This window comes from Osmia lignaria, chromosome 11 (genome assembly GCF_051020975.1).
Source record: "Osmia lignaria lignaria isolate PbOS001 chromosome 11, iyOsmLign1, whole genome shotgun sequence".
Classification (NCBI taxonomy): Eukaryota; Metazoa; Arthropoda; class Insecta; order Hymenoptera; family Megachilidae; genus Osmia; species Osmia lignaria.
In genome coordinates this window covers 4223833-4241982 of record NC_135042.1, presented here as the reverse complement: position 1 = coordinate 4241982, position 18150 = coordinate 4223833, and the positions used below count along the sequence as shown (strand labels likewise).

Here is an 18150-nt window from a genome sequence, read left to right as displayed (position 1 = left end):
CTCTAATAAGTATCCTTTGAATTAATTCCAAGGAATGTGACACCATTGTTAGCTTAAGATACCATGCAACATTCATATACAAATTGAGGCATGACATTAAAGAAAATAGAGGAGGCAAATTATCTGTGGGTGTGCTGTTGCTGCATGACGATGCACCTGTCCATACGTCAGTTATGAAGGATGTTTAAGAATGTGGCTTCAAGAACCTGAATCATTCATTCTGCAATTTTGACCCAACCCTAAGCAACTATTATTATTTTTAAATTTGAAATTTTGTGACAAAGAGCGTTATCATTTTGTCTTTCACAAAAAGTCCGACGAATTTTAAAGAGAAATCTAGCTCTGGAATGGAACAGCTATAAATCTTTCTTCGCATTACCTCTGTTTGTAATTATCCAAGATAGGCTTGGTCCACATTAGCTCCTATAATTGAGACTCTACTGTACGCAGAGGTAACGACTAATCTACGAGATGATACGGCTATTTGCTAAAGTATAAACCTGATCGTGGAAACTGGAGAACAAAGAAGACATTTGAATGCCACTGGCATTTGAATGCCAGCGATTGGCACGAACGAGCACAGGCTTCGTGATCCTGCGAAATCGAGACTTCTACACCTCAGCATCCCTAGTCCTCTTTAGGAACGTCCGGATTTCGATCTTTGAATGGTATGCACTTCGTTAATGAAACCTCTAGAGGGTCCCGTTATGTTTTATCGTGAACTGTAACTAGGTGCCTCACGTTTCCTATTTTGAAATCTCAAAGCGTCTGCCGAGCATTTACTGAAAGATATTTCATTCGAATTTCTTATCAGATGTACGTATAATTGGTTTCCTTAATGTCATGGGTCAATTCGATGGCGTTTGATGTTCAGAACCTGCCGTCTGAATATTTACAGGAATTTATTTATTTTCCCTCTTTGAAAAAATATTTTGTCAGTTAGGAGAATAATTGTTGGGAAACGTAGACTTTTGTGGCACTTATTACATTAACGAATGCAAATATAATTAATAGAATTAAAATAAATAAAATTGTAATTTAAAAATTTAAAAATAAAATTAGATGGTCTGCCTATCGAATCTATGTAAGTTTATTGAAAGACCGTGAAATTATTAAATTAATTACTTAGTAAACTTGCACTTTAAAAAGAGCGTCAAAAATTAAACATTTTTTTTTTATCTCTGTACCATCTATACAAACACGGCTCTAACTACTCAACGCATTAGCGATCGATTTTCTGAAACAGGTGAACACTAGCACCGCCTATAAGAAAACAGCGGAAACTGCTTATCGATCATTTACCAACTTATCGATCATCCATCAAGCAGTCGGCAAATACCCGGTTAGTTTCAGCTTTCTCCTGACAGAGGGAAATAGTATTCCCCTCTTTCGGAAAATCGATTGGTAAGGTGCTGAGTAGTTTGAGCCGTTTCTATACAGATGGTGCAGAGGCCAAATTTTAACAAATTTTAATTTATGCTGGTTTTTTTTAACTACAGTTTTTAACTACAATATAAGAGCAATCCCTAAACAAACCCTATAAAACAAACCGAAATTACACGCAACACTAATTTAATAAATGCAAAAAAGTGAAAAATTTAATAACAATCGCGAATTCATTCACAACACTAATTTCTTTAATTATATAATACAGAAGCGAACGCGTGAAGGCTGCTCCATTATGCGCAACACTAAGCTGAAAAAAAGAAATAAAGAAAAAAAGAAACAACGCGAACTGTAACGCAACACTACTCAAATCTACCGAATTTTGTAAAACGCAACACTAATCTAAAAAAGGGGTACAGCCAATCCAAGGCTGTACCTCAGCAGCTGGTTCATAGCTGTCTTATGGACCATGGCAACTCCACTGGATCGTTTTTGGGCATTTCATCATATATCGCAACTCTAATGCAAAACGCGAATATTCATTACCGCAACACTAATTAGCAGGGAACTCTATAAACTAATGCAAAGCAATCGCGTATTTATAAGTCGCAACACTGGGAAACAATCGCGCTAATGTCATTCGCAACGCTATCTTTATCAGACATGCAATTAAAATGTAAAAAAAGGGGATTCTCAAACCGTGAATTTTTTATTCGCAACACTAAAGCAATCAACATTAAAAAACAAACTCTAAAAAATTTCAAACAATCAGCATTACAAAACAAAACTGTCAAAAATCATAAAGCAACCAACATTGAACAGTTAAATTCTATTTTAAAGCAATGCAAGAAAGAAACGCGATGTTTAAAATTCGCAACACTAAATGAAAATCGCGATAATCATGCATACGCAACATTAAATTGAACCGTGATAAATATTCATTCGCAACACTAAATTGAACCGTGGTCAATATTCGCAACACTAAATTGAAAACGCGATTTGCCCAAAATCATGGGGGTCACGGGCCCCCTCTTCTCCTGAAATTACAAAACTACAACTACAGGCAAGCACAGTGACAAAGTAGTAACGATAATGATTTCCCATCCTTTTTTGCAAAAGGATGCAAAATCATTAGTAGTTCCCCTCTTGAAAGACAGTTTGTCGGGGCGCTTCGGCATATAGCCTTTTCTTTCTTCGGGCGGTCCACCCACCTGAAACTTATATCTAAAACTCGAGACTTTATATTCCAGGTACAGGTTGATCACACGAAATCGCGCCAACCCGACCAAGAGACTGTGACAACCTGTCCCGGCCCTACCTACTTATGGTCTATCACACACACCAGAAGGTATACTACCTACCTACCTAACCCTATATTTAAAAAATGGCAAAGTCACATTCTCACAAAAATTCATTCCACGATTCTCATACACTCCACCCGGGCGCAAGACCCTACACTAGGGAGAACGTCCCGGGACGCCTCCGTCACCCGAGTTTCATCTCACATCACACTCTAAGGTACGTACCATTTTTCACTGAAATCGTCTGGCATGGATAGCAATCATTGCGTATAATGATAATTACAAGATTTAATTAACTACTTTGATATAGAATATTTCATAACAATGGTAATAATCATGGTAATAGTAATGGTAATAATACTATTTGGTTTGTACGTTCATTGTACATCTTATTAAATAAAATATTATTTCAAATTAAAAGTTAAATGAAAAAGTTATTAAACCGACGCAATCCCACAGCCTAAAAACACACACACCATATGTGGAAATTACGTCGTGCACGATATACTAACACAATGCCAGCCGCTTATTAATTATTATTCTTATGAACTAGGTCATCATGCCCATTGCCTCTACCCATCCAAGTAGCACCTGGGCACGTGAATGGGCTTTGGCAATAAACACGGAATGGGTTAAACCTGAAAATCCTGATCTACAAACATGATTAGTACATAAACATCTAACGGGCTAATATTTCACTATTTTAATAATAAAAGTGACTCGACTTTGTAAATGTAAAGCTTTAAGAACAAATACTGAAAAGCAAAATAGAGCAACTATGACGCAAACATGGTGCACTGCTAATATCAGCTGGCAACGAAGGGTCTCACGCCCCCTAGACTTACGCCAGACGCTACATACCACCCACCCCGCCTGGACGTCGTAACGCCAGGACAGAGTGCACCCCTTCGCTAAGAGCGCTACCCGCCCGTCCAACACGTTGCATCCAACGGTGTCAGATTTGCGGACGCCCATAGTATAGACAAAAGGACTACAGTTTAGAATATGGTAACATATTTTCATATGTTCCGTATTCTAAAGCTGCGCCTGCAAAGGCCTAGTAATGCATGGGTATATCTCCCAGAGATGGTGTTCACGGTCTTATGCCGCGGAATCCTTGTAACTACTTTGATTAATTAAATAATACATGGAATTGAGATTAAAAACCAAAAGGATTCCCACCGAATACTAGTCAGTGCATCGTCATATTTACTCTCGCGTCGCAAATTTAATAAAGGCAAAACTCTAATAAAAAGGAATTTAATGTTAAAATTGAATTTGATATTTTATTAAAAGCAAAATGACTAATTAAAAATTCTTTACAATAAAAAAAGAATATATTGTGAAAATTAATAAAAAATTGAAACATCCTCGGGCGACTCCCTCCTCAGAGCAAAATTTCAAGAATACGAAAAAGATGTTCAAGTAGATCACTCTGACTTGGAAATTTACCCGTCGCGAATTGTCTTCTTGCACATAAACTATTCAATGTTTCACTACATAGAAACTTTATATAGAAGTTGATATAGAAACTTTATTACTTGTAAAAAATTCTCAAACTATATTTGAATTTACAATCTACAAAATGTGATTAAATTTATGTAAAAGTATCATTAATATGTATATCCAGTATACATATTACATAATATTATCAATATTATGTCGATTTAAATCGTATTTGACTTCTTCATGATAGAAAAACTGAATAAAATTATTTCAGTATTAAAATATTTCATATTCCAAGTTTCATTATGAAATTGTAACATTTAAAAGCATTCATATATTTCATAAATAAGTATTGGAATATGTGGAATAGAAATGACATCTAAACACGAAGTGCAAGAAGACCTAGCCTGAACTACATAAAATTAAACACAATAAAAATGGTACTACTCATGAGTACAATCATACCCATGGTCACTGTGCAAGCTAACTACATATACAACCAGTAACCCGTGTCGCTTCGGACCATTCGTCCTACGACATGATTGGGCACTGGAGGAACCATAAAACATGCGACTCACCGTTCGCAGATATACTCTTCTTCCAACAGTCAGGTAGGAGGATGCTCAACAACCAGGTAGAAGGCTGCACAACTACTAGGTAGCAGGTTGGCTTATAGGAGGACGGAAGTCGTGAAGGAAATCATCGGCGCAGTCATGAGGGTGTTCAGGAACTCGGCAAAATTCAGAAATACATCTGTAACAGAACAAAAAAAAATTATGGTTAATTATGAAATTTATCAACCTTTATTCTTATAAGATTATAGATGAATCTAAATTTTATAAAATATTAGCAATTAAAAAGAACTCTCAATTATGAAGTGTTCAAAGTGTAAATTATTATATTTCAATTAAAATGAATTAAATAAGTTAAGATCAATTAAAAAAAAAAATTAAAATTAATAATAAAGATATGAAATACTAATAAATACTCAATAAAACAAAAGTAATAAAAAATGTTAATAATTGAATAGAATAAATTAAAACAATAAATTCTTACCAAATTCTATTTCAAACTCATATAAAGGGTCATGGCGTCCTTCCAATATGCATCAAATATCTGTAACAAAAACGAAATACGAATTGATGTATATAAAATGTAGTCAACAATAATAAAGTTATCATTAATAAACGATCGAACTATAATTTATGCAAAATATTTTAATAGATACAATGCTCACCTACTAAGTACTTATGCGGAAGGGTGCTCTCACCAAGGTCGTATCCTCCCAAAGACTGGTCGGCACGTAGGCATTGTTCTGTATATTTCACTATCGGCCGATACCTAACCAAGTACACCAACAGGTCTAAACAGAAATAATATTACGATGCTCAAGAAAGAACGTTATTAAATTAAAAACATCAAATTGTGTGAAAGAGTACAAAAAACATTCAATTTAGGAACTTGACGATATATAAATTAGAAAATAATTCAGTTTCTGCTGTTCTACTCTTGTTGCGTATTAGCGACAAGAGCAAAAATTTTCAACTCACGTTTTTTTGAAGAAAACGCCGAATTAATGTCAAATATCAACAATCTAGGCTTCTCTTCGATGTTTCTCTCTGTTTTTTGTACTTTTAACACCCGATCGGCAATTTAATTTAATATTTGAAGATAATTTAATCTTACCTGTTGCAGACACGTGAACAACGGACGAAACTTCGAAGAGGACTGATGCACTCCACGAGTAACGATGAATCTGATTGGTCTAAATAGGTGGACGCCATAATGGATGCCAGGTGGACGACCAATCACAAGCATTGGTAGAAACTTCAAACTGCTTTGTAACTTTAACATTAAAAAAACGGAAAGATTCGTTGAAAATTATCAACGCCATATTGAAATGAAGTCAAAATTATTTTTTTCACTTTAAAGCACCGAAATATGAAAAAAGATAGAAAAATGCATAAGAGATTAATGGTATTTAATAAATTATCACAGTAAAAGCAGAATAAATGAGAAATATGGTATTTTAATTCGTATCTGTATCGAGAAAATAGGTTATAAATGTTCTGCTTACGCATTTCTGAAGGCAATATGAAAATGATGTCAGAAGTCATGTCTCCAGTCTTCTCTTCAACTTTTTCTTCTGTTTCTTGTATTTTTGATACCTAATACAGAATTTAATCAAATAAGTACACGACCTGCGAATGATTGGCTTGTCCAGCATATAAACGAATGAACTCCACCACACACCGCGTAATTAGCCCTTCAACGATTAATCTGATTGATCGAAATGGGAGGACACCATAATGAAATAATCAATCACAGGCATTGGTAGAAACTTCAAATTACTTCGAAACTTTAATATTAAGGTGATGCGAGCGTCGAAAACTTTACCGACAGTCCCTAGAAAAATCCCTAGAAACGAGAACACAAATTACGTCATTACTAAATAGAAAGCAAAAAAAATTCTGGGACATATTCAGGAGGCCCTAAGGAATGGCGCTCTGGTCCTTATATTATTCAAATCCTCAAAATGTTATAAAATATTGCAATTTATGTCTGTATGTAGTATATAGTATGCATGCTACAAAAAGTATGCATATTCAAGACCATTTTTTTTCGTGTACATACATGTCTGCCATTCTAATCATCTCTACACCAGAACGATATCTGACAATGAGAATAAAGGAAACGTATCATACTGTCAGTTGAAATAATAATAGGAAGTTATATGATAGGAATTTCGTATATTAGTTTGACAAAACTTGAATTCCTTTGTTGTGGAATGATACGGTCTATTTCTACGTTGGAAGCATAATCAGAAAGAGACTTTAATGGTTAAAAGATTAATCCAGTGAAAAGTTTAGGTTAGGACTTAAGTATATATTAATTTTCAGTTACATTGACAAAGATTTACTGCTATTGATTCGTGTAAACTTTAAAATACACATGAATATTTATCCCATTTTAGCCGTAAGATGCTTTCAAAAATATATAATAAAAATAACAAAACACTTGATTATAAAAATGTGTCAGTTTAATATGTCATCAGATGTTGTCAACTGTCAGTAGTACCAATAGAAATATAAAAAGTACTACTACTTGTTGCAATTTTTACTGATAGAGTTTTTACTATCGCTGATTAGATAAATTAGATAAAGGATTCTAACAAGAAATCACAAATAGTATACATAGAAATGTATGTATATACAGGGTGTGGTCGAATAACATGTACAAGCGGAATAACATGTACGAGGTGGTTCCTTATGAAAAAATAAGAACAAAATATGGAATAAAATTTGTTCATTTAAGCCTTAGTTTTCCAGAAAATGGAGTTTGAAAATCCTATTCGTACGAACGCTGTTACGATTAGGTTACGGTTCGTCAAGTAACGTATAACACGTAACGTGTTTGTGAACAAAGATCTGTTCGTTAAAAGTCTTCCGTGGATCATTTCTTGAACTCGGTAGCTATTAAATGCTTTGTAGACATTGTTTAAAAAAACGATAAACGTTATACGTTGCTCGACGAACCGTAACTTCTTATTAGCCGTAACAGCACACGTACGAATAGAATTTTCAAACTCGATTTTCTCGAGAACTAAGCCTAAAATGAAAAAATTGTATTCCATACTTTGGTCCTATTTTTTCATAAGGAACCTCCTCGCGCCGGCTTGTACATGTTATTCGGCCGCACCGAATATATATGATATAGTTGTATGTTTTAATCATAGTCTATGCTAATTAACTTAACCTAATAAAATACTTATTTGTCTACTATCAACGCATGATGAAATTTGAGAACTACGATTTCATTCGTTTTTTAATCGCCAAAGATGTTAAAATTATCTTTTTGACGTTTACCTTTCTGTTTTACCAACAGACCACAAATTTAGTTCCCCGTATTTTCTGTAGGACGCAGTTCATTCGGTTAGTATGCTCGACAATGCAATCAATCGCAGCTCGTGTACTTATGTGATTAAATTGTGTATTAGGTATCAAAAATACAAGAAACAAAAGAAAAAGTTGAAAAGAAGACCGGAGTCATGACTTCTGACATCATTTTCATATTGTCTTCAGAAATGCGTAAGCTGAAAATTTATACCCTATTTTGTCGATACAGATACGAATTAAAATACCATATTTCTCATTTATTCTGCTTTTACTGTGATAATTTATTAAATACCATTAATCTCTTATGCATTTTTCTATCTTTTTTCATATTTCGGTGCTTTAAAGTGAAAAAAATAATTTTGACTTCATTTCAATATGGCGTTGATAATTTTCAACGAATCTTTCCGTTTTTTTAATGTTAAAGTTACAAAGCAGTTTGAAGTTTCTACCAATGCTTGTGATTGGTCGTCCACCTGGCATCCATTATGGCGTCCACCTATTTAGACCAATCAGATTCATCGTTACTCGTGGAGTGCATCAGTCCTCTTCGAAGTTTCGTCCGTTGTTCACGTGTCTGCAACAGGTAAGATTAAATTATCTTCAAATATTAAATTAAATTGCCGATCGGGTGTTAAAAGTACAAAAAACAGAGAGAAACATCGAAGAGAAGCCTAGATTGTTGATATTTGACATTAATTCGGCGTTTTCTTCAAAAAAACGTGAGTTGAAAATTTTTGCTCTTGTCGCTAATACGCAACAAGAGTAGAACAGCAGAAACTGAATTATTTTCTAATTTATATATCGTCAAGTTCCTAAATTGAATGTTTTTTGTACTCTTTCACACAATTTGATGTTTTTAATTTAATAACGTTCTTTCTTGAGCATCGTAATATTATTTCTGTTTAGACCTGTTGGTGTACTTGGTTAGGTATCGGCCGATAGTGAAATATACAGAACAATGCCTACGTGCCGACCAGTCTTTGGGAGGATACGACCTTGGTGAGAGCACCCTTCCGCATAAGTACTTAGTAGGTGAGCATTGTATCTATTAAAATATTTTGCATAAATTATAGTTCGATCGTTTATTAATGATAACTTTATTATTGTTGACTACATTTTATATACATCAATTCGTATTTCGTTTTTGTTACAGATATTTGATGCATATTGGAAGGACGCCATGACCCTTTATATGAGTTTGAAATAGAATTTGGTAAGAATTTATTGTTTTAATTTATTCTATTCAATTATTAACATTTTTTATTACTTTTGTTTTATTGAGTATTTATTAGTATTTCATATCTTTATTATTAATTTTAATTTTTTTTTTTAATTGATCTTAACTTATTTAATTCATTTTAATTGAAATATAATAATTTACACTTTGAACACTTCATAATTGAGAGTTCTTTTTAATTGCTAATATTTTATAAAATTTAAATTCATCTATAATCTTATAAGAATAAAGGTTGATAAATTTCATAATTAACCATAATTTTTTTTTGTTCTGTTACAGATGTATTTCTGAATTTTGCCGAGTTCCTGAACACCCTCATGACTGCGCCGATGATTTCCTTCACGACTTCCGTCCTCCTATAAGCCAACCTGCTACCTAGTAGTTGTGCAGCCTTCTACCTGGTTGTTGAGCATCCTCCTACCTGACTGTTGGAAGAAGAGTATATCTGCGAACGGTGAGTCGCATGTTTTATGGTTCCTCCAGTGCCCAATCATGTCGTAGGACGAATGGTCCGAAGCGACACGGGTTACTGGTTGTATATGTTGTTAGCTTGCACAGTGACCATGGGTATGATTGTACTCATGAGTAGTACCATTTTTATTGTGTTTAATTTTATGTAGTTCAGGCTAGGTCTTCTTGCACTTCGTGTTTAGATGTCATTTCTATTCCACATATTCCAATACTTATTTATGAAATATATGAATGCTTTTAAATGTTACAATTTCATAATGAAACTTGGAATATGAAATATTTTAATACTGAAATAATTTTATTCAGTTTTTCTATCATGAAGAAGTCAAATACGATTTAAATCGACATAATATTGATAATATTATGTAATATGTATACTGGATATACATATTAATGATACTTTTACATAAATTTAATCACATTTTGTAGATTGTAAATTCAAATATAGTTTGAGAATTTTTTACAAGTAATAAAGTTTCTATATCAACTTCTATATAAAGTTTCTATGTAGTGAAACATTGAATAGTTTATGTGCAAGAAGACAATTCGCGACGGGTAAATTTCCAAGTCAGAGTGATCTACTTGAACATCTTTTTCGTATTCTTGAAATTTTGCTCTGAGGAGGGAGTCGCCCGAGGATGTTTCAATTTTTTATTAATTTTCACAATATATTCTTTTTTTATTGTAAAGAATTTTTAATTAGTCATTTTGTTTTTAATAAAATATCAAATTCAATTTTAACATTAAATTCCTTTTTATTAGAGTTTTGCCTTTATTAAATTTGCGACGCGAGAGTAAATATGACGATGCACTGACTAGTATTCGGTGGGAATCCTTTTGGTTTTTAATCTCAATTCCATGTATTATTTAATTAATCAAAGTAGTTACAAGGATTCCGCGGCATAAGACCGTGAACACCATCTCTGGGAGATATACCCATGCATTACTAGGCCTTTGCAGGCGCAGCTTTAGAATACGGAACATATGAAAATATGTTACCATATTCTAAACTGTAGTCCTTTTGTCTATACTATGGGCGTCCGCAAATCTGACACCGTTGGATGCAACGTGTTGGACGGGCGGGTAGCGCTCTTAGCGAAGGGCTGCACTCTGTCCTGGCGTTACGACGTCCAGGCGGGGTGGATGGTATGTAGCGTCTGGCGTAAGTCTAGGGGGCGTGAGACCCTTCGTTGCCAGCTGATATTAGCAGTGCACCATGTTTGCGTCATAGTTGCTCTATTTTGCTTTTCAGTATTTGTTCTTAAAGCTTTACATTTACAAAGTCGAGTCACTTTTATTATTAAAATAGTGAAATATTAGCCCGTTAGATGTTTATGTACTAATCATGTTTGTAGATCAGGATTTTCAGGTTTAACCCATTCCGTGTTTATTGCCAAAGCCCATTCACGTGCCCAGGTGCTACTTGGATGGGTAGAGGCAATGGGCACGATGACCTAGTTCATAAGAATAATAATTAATAAGCGGCTGGCATTGTGTTAGTATATCGTGCACGACGTAATTTCCACATATGGTGTGTGTGTTTTTAGGCTGTGGGATTGCGTCGGTTTAATAACTTTTTCATTTAACTTTTAATTTGAAATAATATTTTATTCAATAAGATGTACAATGAACGTACAAACCAAATAGTATTATTACCATTACTATTACCATGATTATTACCATTGTTATGAAATATTCTATATCAAAGTAGTTAATTAAATCTTGTAATTATCATTATACGCAATGATTGCTATCCATGCCAGACGATTTCAGTGAAAAATGGTACGTACCTTAGAGTGTGATGTGAGATGAAACTCGGGTGACGGAGGCGTCCCGGGACGTTCTCCCTAGTGTAGGGTCTTGCGCCCGGGTGGAGTGTATGAGAATCGTGGAATGAATTTTTGTGAGAATGTGACTTTGCCATTTTTTAAATATAGGGTTAGGTAGGTAGGTAGTATACCTTCTGGTGTGTGTGATAGATCGTAAGTAGGTAGGGCCGGGACAGGTTGTCACAGTCTCTTGGTCGGGTTGGCGCGATTTCGTGTGATCAACCTGTACCTGGAATATAAAGTCTCGAGTTTTAGATATAAGTTTCAGTTGGGTGGACCGCCCGAAGAAAGCAAGGCTATATGCCGAAGCGCCCCGACAAACTGTCTTTCAAGAGGGGAACTACTAATGATTTTGCATCCTTTTGCAAAAAAGGATGGGAAATCATTATCGTTACTACTTTGTCACTGTGCTTGCCTGTAGTTGTAGTTTTGTAATTTCAGGAGAGGAGGGGGCCCGTGACCCCCATGATTTTGGGCAAATCGCGTTTTCAATTTAGTGTTGCGAATATTGACCACGGTTCAATTTAGTGTTGTGAATGAATATTTATCACGGTTCAATTTAATGTTACGTATGCATGATTATCGCGATTTTCATTTAGTGTTGCGAATTTTAAACATCGCGTTTCTTTCTTGCATTGCTTTAAAATAGAATTTAACTGTTCAATGTTGGTTGCTTTATGATTTTTGACAGTTTTGTTTTGTAATGCTGATTGTTTGAAATTTTTTAGAGTTTGCTTTTTAATGTTGATTGCTTTAGTGTTGCGAATAAAAAATTCACGGTTTGAGAATCCCCTTTTTTGCATTTTAATTGCATGTCTGTTAAAGATAGCGTTGCGGATGACATTAGCGTGATTGTTCCCCAGTGTTGCGACTTATGAATACGCGATTGCTTTGCATTAGTTTATATTGTTCCCTGCTAATTAGTGTTGCGATAATGAATATTCGCGGTTTGGATTAGAGTTGCGATATACGATGAAATGCCCAAAAATGATCCAGTGGAGTTGCCATGGTCCGTATGGCAGCTATGGACTAGCTGCCGTAATATAGCCTTGGATTGGCTGTACCCCTTTTTTAGATTAGTGTTGCGTTTTACAAAATTCGGTAGATTTGAGTAGTGTTGCGTTACAGTTCGCGTTTTTTCTTTTTTTCTTTTTTTCAGCTTAGTGTTGCGCATAATGCAGTAGTCTTCACGCGTACGCTTTTGTATTATATAATTAAAGAAATTAGTGTTGCGAATGAATTTGTGATTTTTAAGCGTCGGAATGAATACGCTGGTTCAAAATTATTGACCCCATTTTGAAATAAGGTCAAGATTATGTTCTTCTGTTTAAATGATCGGAATATGGTAAATTTATGGTAAATTATACTTTTTTATTACGAAACGTGTTATAAAATTTGACAATAAGTTATTAAATATGGTGTATATAAATACATCAATTAATACCTGCAATAGAAACACTTATCCGATAATACTGAACAATACAAATGTAATTACATTACAATTATTGTCTTTCATAAATATCTATTCGCTAGTAGTGATCGCTTGTCAGTAACGATACGATCATTTTCCTTAAGCGATAGATTATCACAAACTGCGTTGCAGAATCTTACGTTATAAATCGCCTTTGAAACAAGGCAGCTGAGAAGGTACCGTCGATTTCAATAAATAATTATCGTTTAAAATAAATAATCTTATCTCTAAAACATCATAAATAAATAATAAATACTAACTCTACTATTCGATGATCATAAATAAATGAATAAATAAATTAAGTTATGAGATATTATCTGAGTGCGTTTCGCAATGATCTGATTATCTCAGAAGATTATCACCGACGACGTTATTCCTTTGATCGCATATATTATAACACCTTATCGTTTTTCACTCGGTGATTAGTAGGTGCTAAGTCAATTATTCATTTAACCCTTGAATTTAGCCCTCTTAAGTGGAAACTAATCTACATTAGAGAATTTAGAAATTTGATAAAATGATTGAGGATTCTTAGTTGAAAGTAATCAGGGGTCCCTGTGGCCTCCGTGCTCCAAACAAGGGTTAACTTTGCAGTGGTCATGTGGATAATAATCATCACTTTTGAAAATGAAAAAATTGCGCGCCTCAGGCACACTGTCACGTAAGGAACACTAAATTAGTCGAAAACTATTCGTCGCCATGTAAGAAATACCAGCGACTGATGTCATCCGCGTGACCACTGCAGGGTTCAAGTCAATCAGCGTCATTTTCGTCGATGCTGTCACGCGTTATCACCTTCCGAGTGTCGTTTCGTTGCACAGGATTATTTAGAAATTAAAAACATGCCTCCAAGCGTGGAGATAATTTCTGTACTTGAGAAGCACGCCCCAGTCACGAACCAATCTTCTAGTATCGTCAACGGGGTGTCTTTCGGTCCTGCTCATGATGCTTCTTTCCACTCGAGATGGAACACGAAGAAATGGAAGGGCAACGATGTTGCTTTCCACTTCGCAAAGCATCATCATCAGATAGGATTGTGTAGCTTCGAGAGCTTCGTAGACCTTTGGGTTCGTTTCGTCTTCTATCAGTTCTTCGAAGGCAACTGCGAATTTCTGGAGGTCCATGTGCAATTTCGGGAAATTGTTAGCGATCTGTAACAGAAAAGCAGTCTCATTTAAGTATCTCTGTCTAGAAATTGAACTCGATGTAAATTAGGTTCGAGCAAGAGAGGGGAGGTCGCGTCCAGGAGCAGCGAGTCCGCGCGTTCCGCGCAGCGCGCCGGTCCAAAATGAATGAAAAAGCACCGGGGACAGATAAAGCGAACGTCATAGAGTAGCCGAAGCATTATCAGGGATGCGTTATCAGCTTGCACGCATCGCGGCAGAAGACAAGCGGCGATTACGCAGTCGCGCGATCCGGCGAGCATAAGCGGCATGCGGCGGGGTTCCCGTTGCGCGCGCAAACCCCGAACAGCCGTGCACACTTCTGCTCGCCTGCTACTTTATAATAATTACCGTCTCATTAAAATTTGTTATTTAACGTTACGTTAATTAATTGCAACATCCAACGGTCAATTGATTCGTCGCTGAAAATTCGCGCCGGCCGCGGCTCACCTGTTACGGTGCAGCCCGGTGCATTCGGGCCGACGCGACGCCTCCTCGAATGCAACGGGCAATTAACGACCAGCAAATTAACATAGCAAAGGAGAATCATCTCGCGCCTCTCGTGTCTTCGCGGAACTTTTCGATCCGTTAAATTAGTCGATGAATAGAAAAGAAGGACTCACCATTTGCGGTTTGGCTTTGTTGAGTCTCCTGACGATGCTGATGTCCTTCTCGCCGGGTACCCAGTTGGGGATGTATTGGTGCTCGTGGACGCCGATCCGTACCCTTTCGTAAAGGTACTCGTAGTCCCGGTTCAAGTAATCGTCCATCGCTAACCGATGCTGAAGCCGGAGGCTCTCTACACTTGCTCCAATCTCTTCGTCGAGGTTCGAGATCGAAGGCAGTTCCGTGTCCAACGACACGCCGCACGGTAAGTGCCAGCTCGGTACCGTCGATCTGCGTCCTCTTCTAGGGGCGCTTGATGCGAATGCCAGTATGGTAATCAACAGGTAACCACGTGTTACGAACATTTTTCTAAATTCTTTCGGTCGCACTGGCAAAGACGATGTTAACGATTGGCGTGAAATCGTGAACTGAGATTGTCAAACTCTCGTGCTTCCAGCTTATATATGGGATTGTGTAAACAATCCAGCGTACGCACGCACGTTCGAACGGTGGGGTAGCGGCTTATGTTTTGTCCAAGTTCTTGGCCTACTCGAAGAGTCCCGTGTAGTCGCGGCCGGGTCTGCCTTCTTCCTCGAAGCAAATCTTTTCGAAAATACATCCCACGGTTCGGCTGGTTCAGAACAATGGTCGTCATAGGACAATGGCATCCCGAATTGTAGCGTTTCAAAGTGGTGGCGCCAATTTCAGTATACGTCATTCTATTCGCAATTCCGTAATCGATACGATGATGCCACCGATTAGGTGTGTCATATCGTGGAGAGTTAAGAGACCTGTAATCGCTTTCACGTCATCGTGAATTTATCATCGTGAAAAGTGGATTTTTGAATGACTTCCTACGATGAACTCAAAATGTCAACAAGCTCGATAACTATTTCATCTGATGGCAAGTGAAGCGATTGATTCCAAATTTTTCCAAAAAGCCAGGACATTTTGTATTAAAACATAACCGATTTATCGCAGATGAAGCTTCAATTTAATTCAAGCTTCATGCTTCTATTTTATAAAATTCGACATGTAATACCTTGATGCAATTAATAAATAAGCAGTGGGATTCTTCATTTCCTTCTGTAGGGAGGTTGTAACACACACTAGAAGATAGAAATAGTGTTGACGAGTCGAGACCATAATGTTGCATAAATAGAACAATAAATTGTCTAATTTTGCGGAATGTTTTCAGCAACAGGTTAACTATATTCGTGTCCAAATTTATCTGTCTGACGTGTTCACTTAAACACGAATAATCCCTATCGGTTAGACATCACAGGTTTCGCGAATTCTCGAGTTTATAGACGTTTCAATTTTCTTCGAAACACCAACGATACCTGTGTCATCGTGCATTTGCAGCATTTACAAGCATATCGGAAGTAGATACGGTTCCGAGTTCCGTCAGAAGTCAGCTCGAACGGCTTCCGCGCGATGTAGACGCAAACACCGCTATGTTTGCATTGTGATTCAAATGGGAAAGCCGAGTCTCAAACTGGTAAAAACCGCGCTCTCACAGACTAACCGGAACTATGCTATGAATGGATGACATAAACTGCTAGATAAGTTCAATAGTAATATCGGTAAATTATTAATACAATTTTTCATTGCTTCTCTAAGGTAATTACCAGGTAATTACTAGGTCTTTCATTTATTTCTTTCGCGTAATTAAAAATTAAATATCGACAGCAAAATGATTTTAGAAGAGGAAAGAAAGAGCTTGCATTAATTGCTAAAAAAGATCAGGAGAAATTTAGTATAATCCTTTTTCTTTTTTTTGAAATGTATTTCAGAGAAATCTGCCAAGAAAATTAATTTGAAAAAAGATTAAATATAGCAAAATGATTTCAACTCCAACTTGAAACATCATCTGTATAAAGCAGGAGTTTAAAAAGCACATTTCTTTGAGTACAAAGTAAACTGAAACTCAAAGTATGTATAGCAGTAATTTCGTGAAACGAAGCTTGCATTTGCAACGAAAGCAGACGGTTCGAAAAATTGACGTCAGTAGGTCAATAGTTTTGCGTCGGTGCTGGAACTGGTACACCGAACGAAGTTGCAAAAAATCGTGAATGAAATCGACGTAACGTACTCATCCTACGTCGACGCTGATCCGACGTAATATGTCAGACGTGTGCCATACATGGTGATACTACAATTAGGCAGACGTTGGATTCACTGAACTAAGATTAGATCTTCTCACGCCCGATTAAGACGCGACCAAATTAGCCATGTGTTATTCCGCGTATAGTCGCGCAAACTGCAGTCCTAAAGAAACAAACAATCGTTTAATTTGCTCGTCAATTTTATGTTGTATCGTTGGTGGTCAATACGTAGTAATGGATGTGGTTAAAATTCCTTTTCATTTATAGACCTGTAATATTGATAAAATTAACACATTGACCTTTGTTTTTAGAGATATCGTAATATTAATTATTAAGAATAGGAATCGTTAATTTGCAAACTTTTGAATTTATCTAAAATTACAGGTCCAGATTTAGATGTTCTACATGTATATCTTGATTGGTCCATTTCAATTCATTTATGTTATTTGATGTTAGATTAATCAAAACATGTATTAATCAAAAGATATACATATACGTATCTAGATATCAAGGGCAATGAATATCGATTGCAACCTTACAACCCTTCATGCACTCCTGATACTGCAACCAGTTGTTCAGGGTATCTTTTGAGTCGATAAAGGACACTGAAGGGCCAACAATCTTATTTTACAGTCAGAAATTTAAACATCAAACAGGGACAAACTAAATCAATAAATTTCTTAAAGAACCAATAGCCAAAATAATTGAAGTCTATAAATGAAAAAAAAAATTCCACGAAAGAGAAAGTTACATACAAATGTGCAATAATCATAATTCAGTATAGAAAAATAAAATTTAAAATTAACAAGATTATCATAAACTTTTGGCCCTCTAATTGTTCAAAATTAAATAAATATTTTGTTGTGAATATCATTAAACTGCAATAATTGCAATTATTTAGTGAAAATTAATATTATTTAAACAATTCTAATATTATCAAAAAAACTTATTATCAAAAATTGCTAAACATAAATTGATTAATTATTTCTTAAATTTTCATTGAATTTTTGTCGTTAAATTGCACTTTATGCACCAGCACAAGTTTACCAAAGCCGATACGTTATTATCTTGCTACAACAGTCTGTCGATAGCAATCGAGACCCGTAGCGAATATACTCGAACAGTTTATAAATTCCTGTTACAATTTATTAAACTCTGTTATTGCACATAAACACAAAATATTGCAAGCAACAATAAACATTCAAAAGGGATGTTGACAAAATCAGGCGGCAAACA

The 18150-nt window shown here is 35.7% G+C and overlaps 1 protein-coding gene across 1 annotated transcript; it reads right to left on the bottom strand.

The window, feature by feature from the left end:
• Positions 1–13006: 13006 nt before the first annotated feature.
• On the bottom strand, positions 13007–15224 carry LOC117603702 (uncharacterized). Its single transcript, XM_034323096.2, has 2 exons — positions 14824–15224; positions 13007–14188 (listed from the first exon to the last, which is right to left on the bottom strand). The coding sequence occupies exons 1-2, from the start codon at positions 15169–15171 to the stop codon at positions 13865–13867; spliced, it is 672 nt and encodes a 223-aa protein (XP_034178987.2). The 5' UTR covers positions 15172–15224; the 3' UTR covers positions 13007–13864.
• Positions 15225–18150: the final 2926 nt, after the last annotated feature.

What these genes read in the sequence shown, in the direction of transcription:
- LOC117603702 (XM_034323096.2), bottom strand. Translation starts at nt 15,171, where the DNA reads ATGTTCGTAACACGTGGTTACCTGTTGATTACCATACTGGCATTCGCA. An exon ending in ACAAAGCCAAACCGCAAATG is followed by an intron (nt 14,189 to 14,823) that starts GTGAGTCCTTCT and finishes TTTCTGTTACAG; the next exon opens with ATCGCTAACAATTTCCCGAA.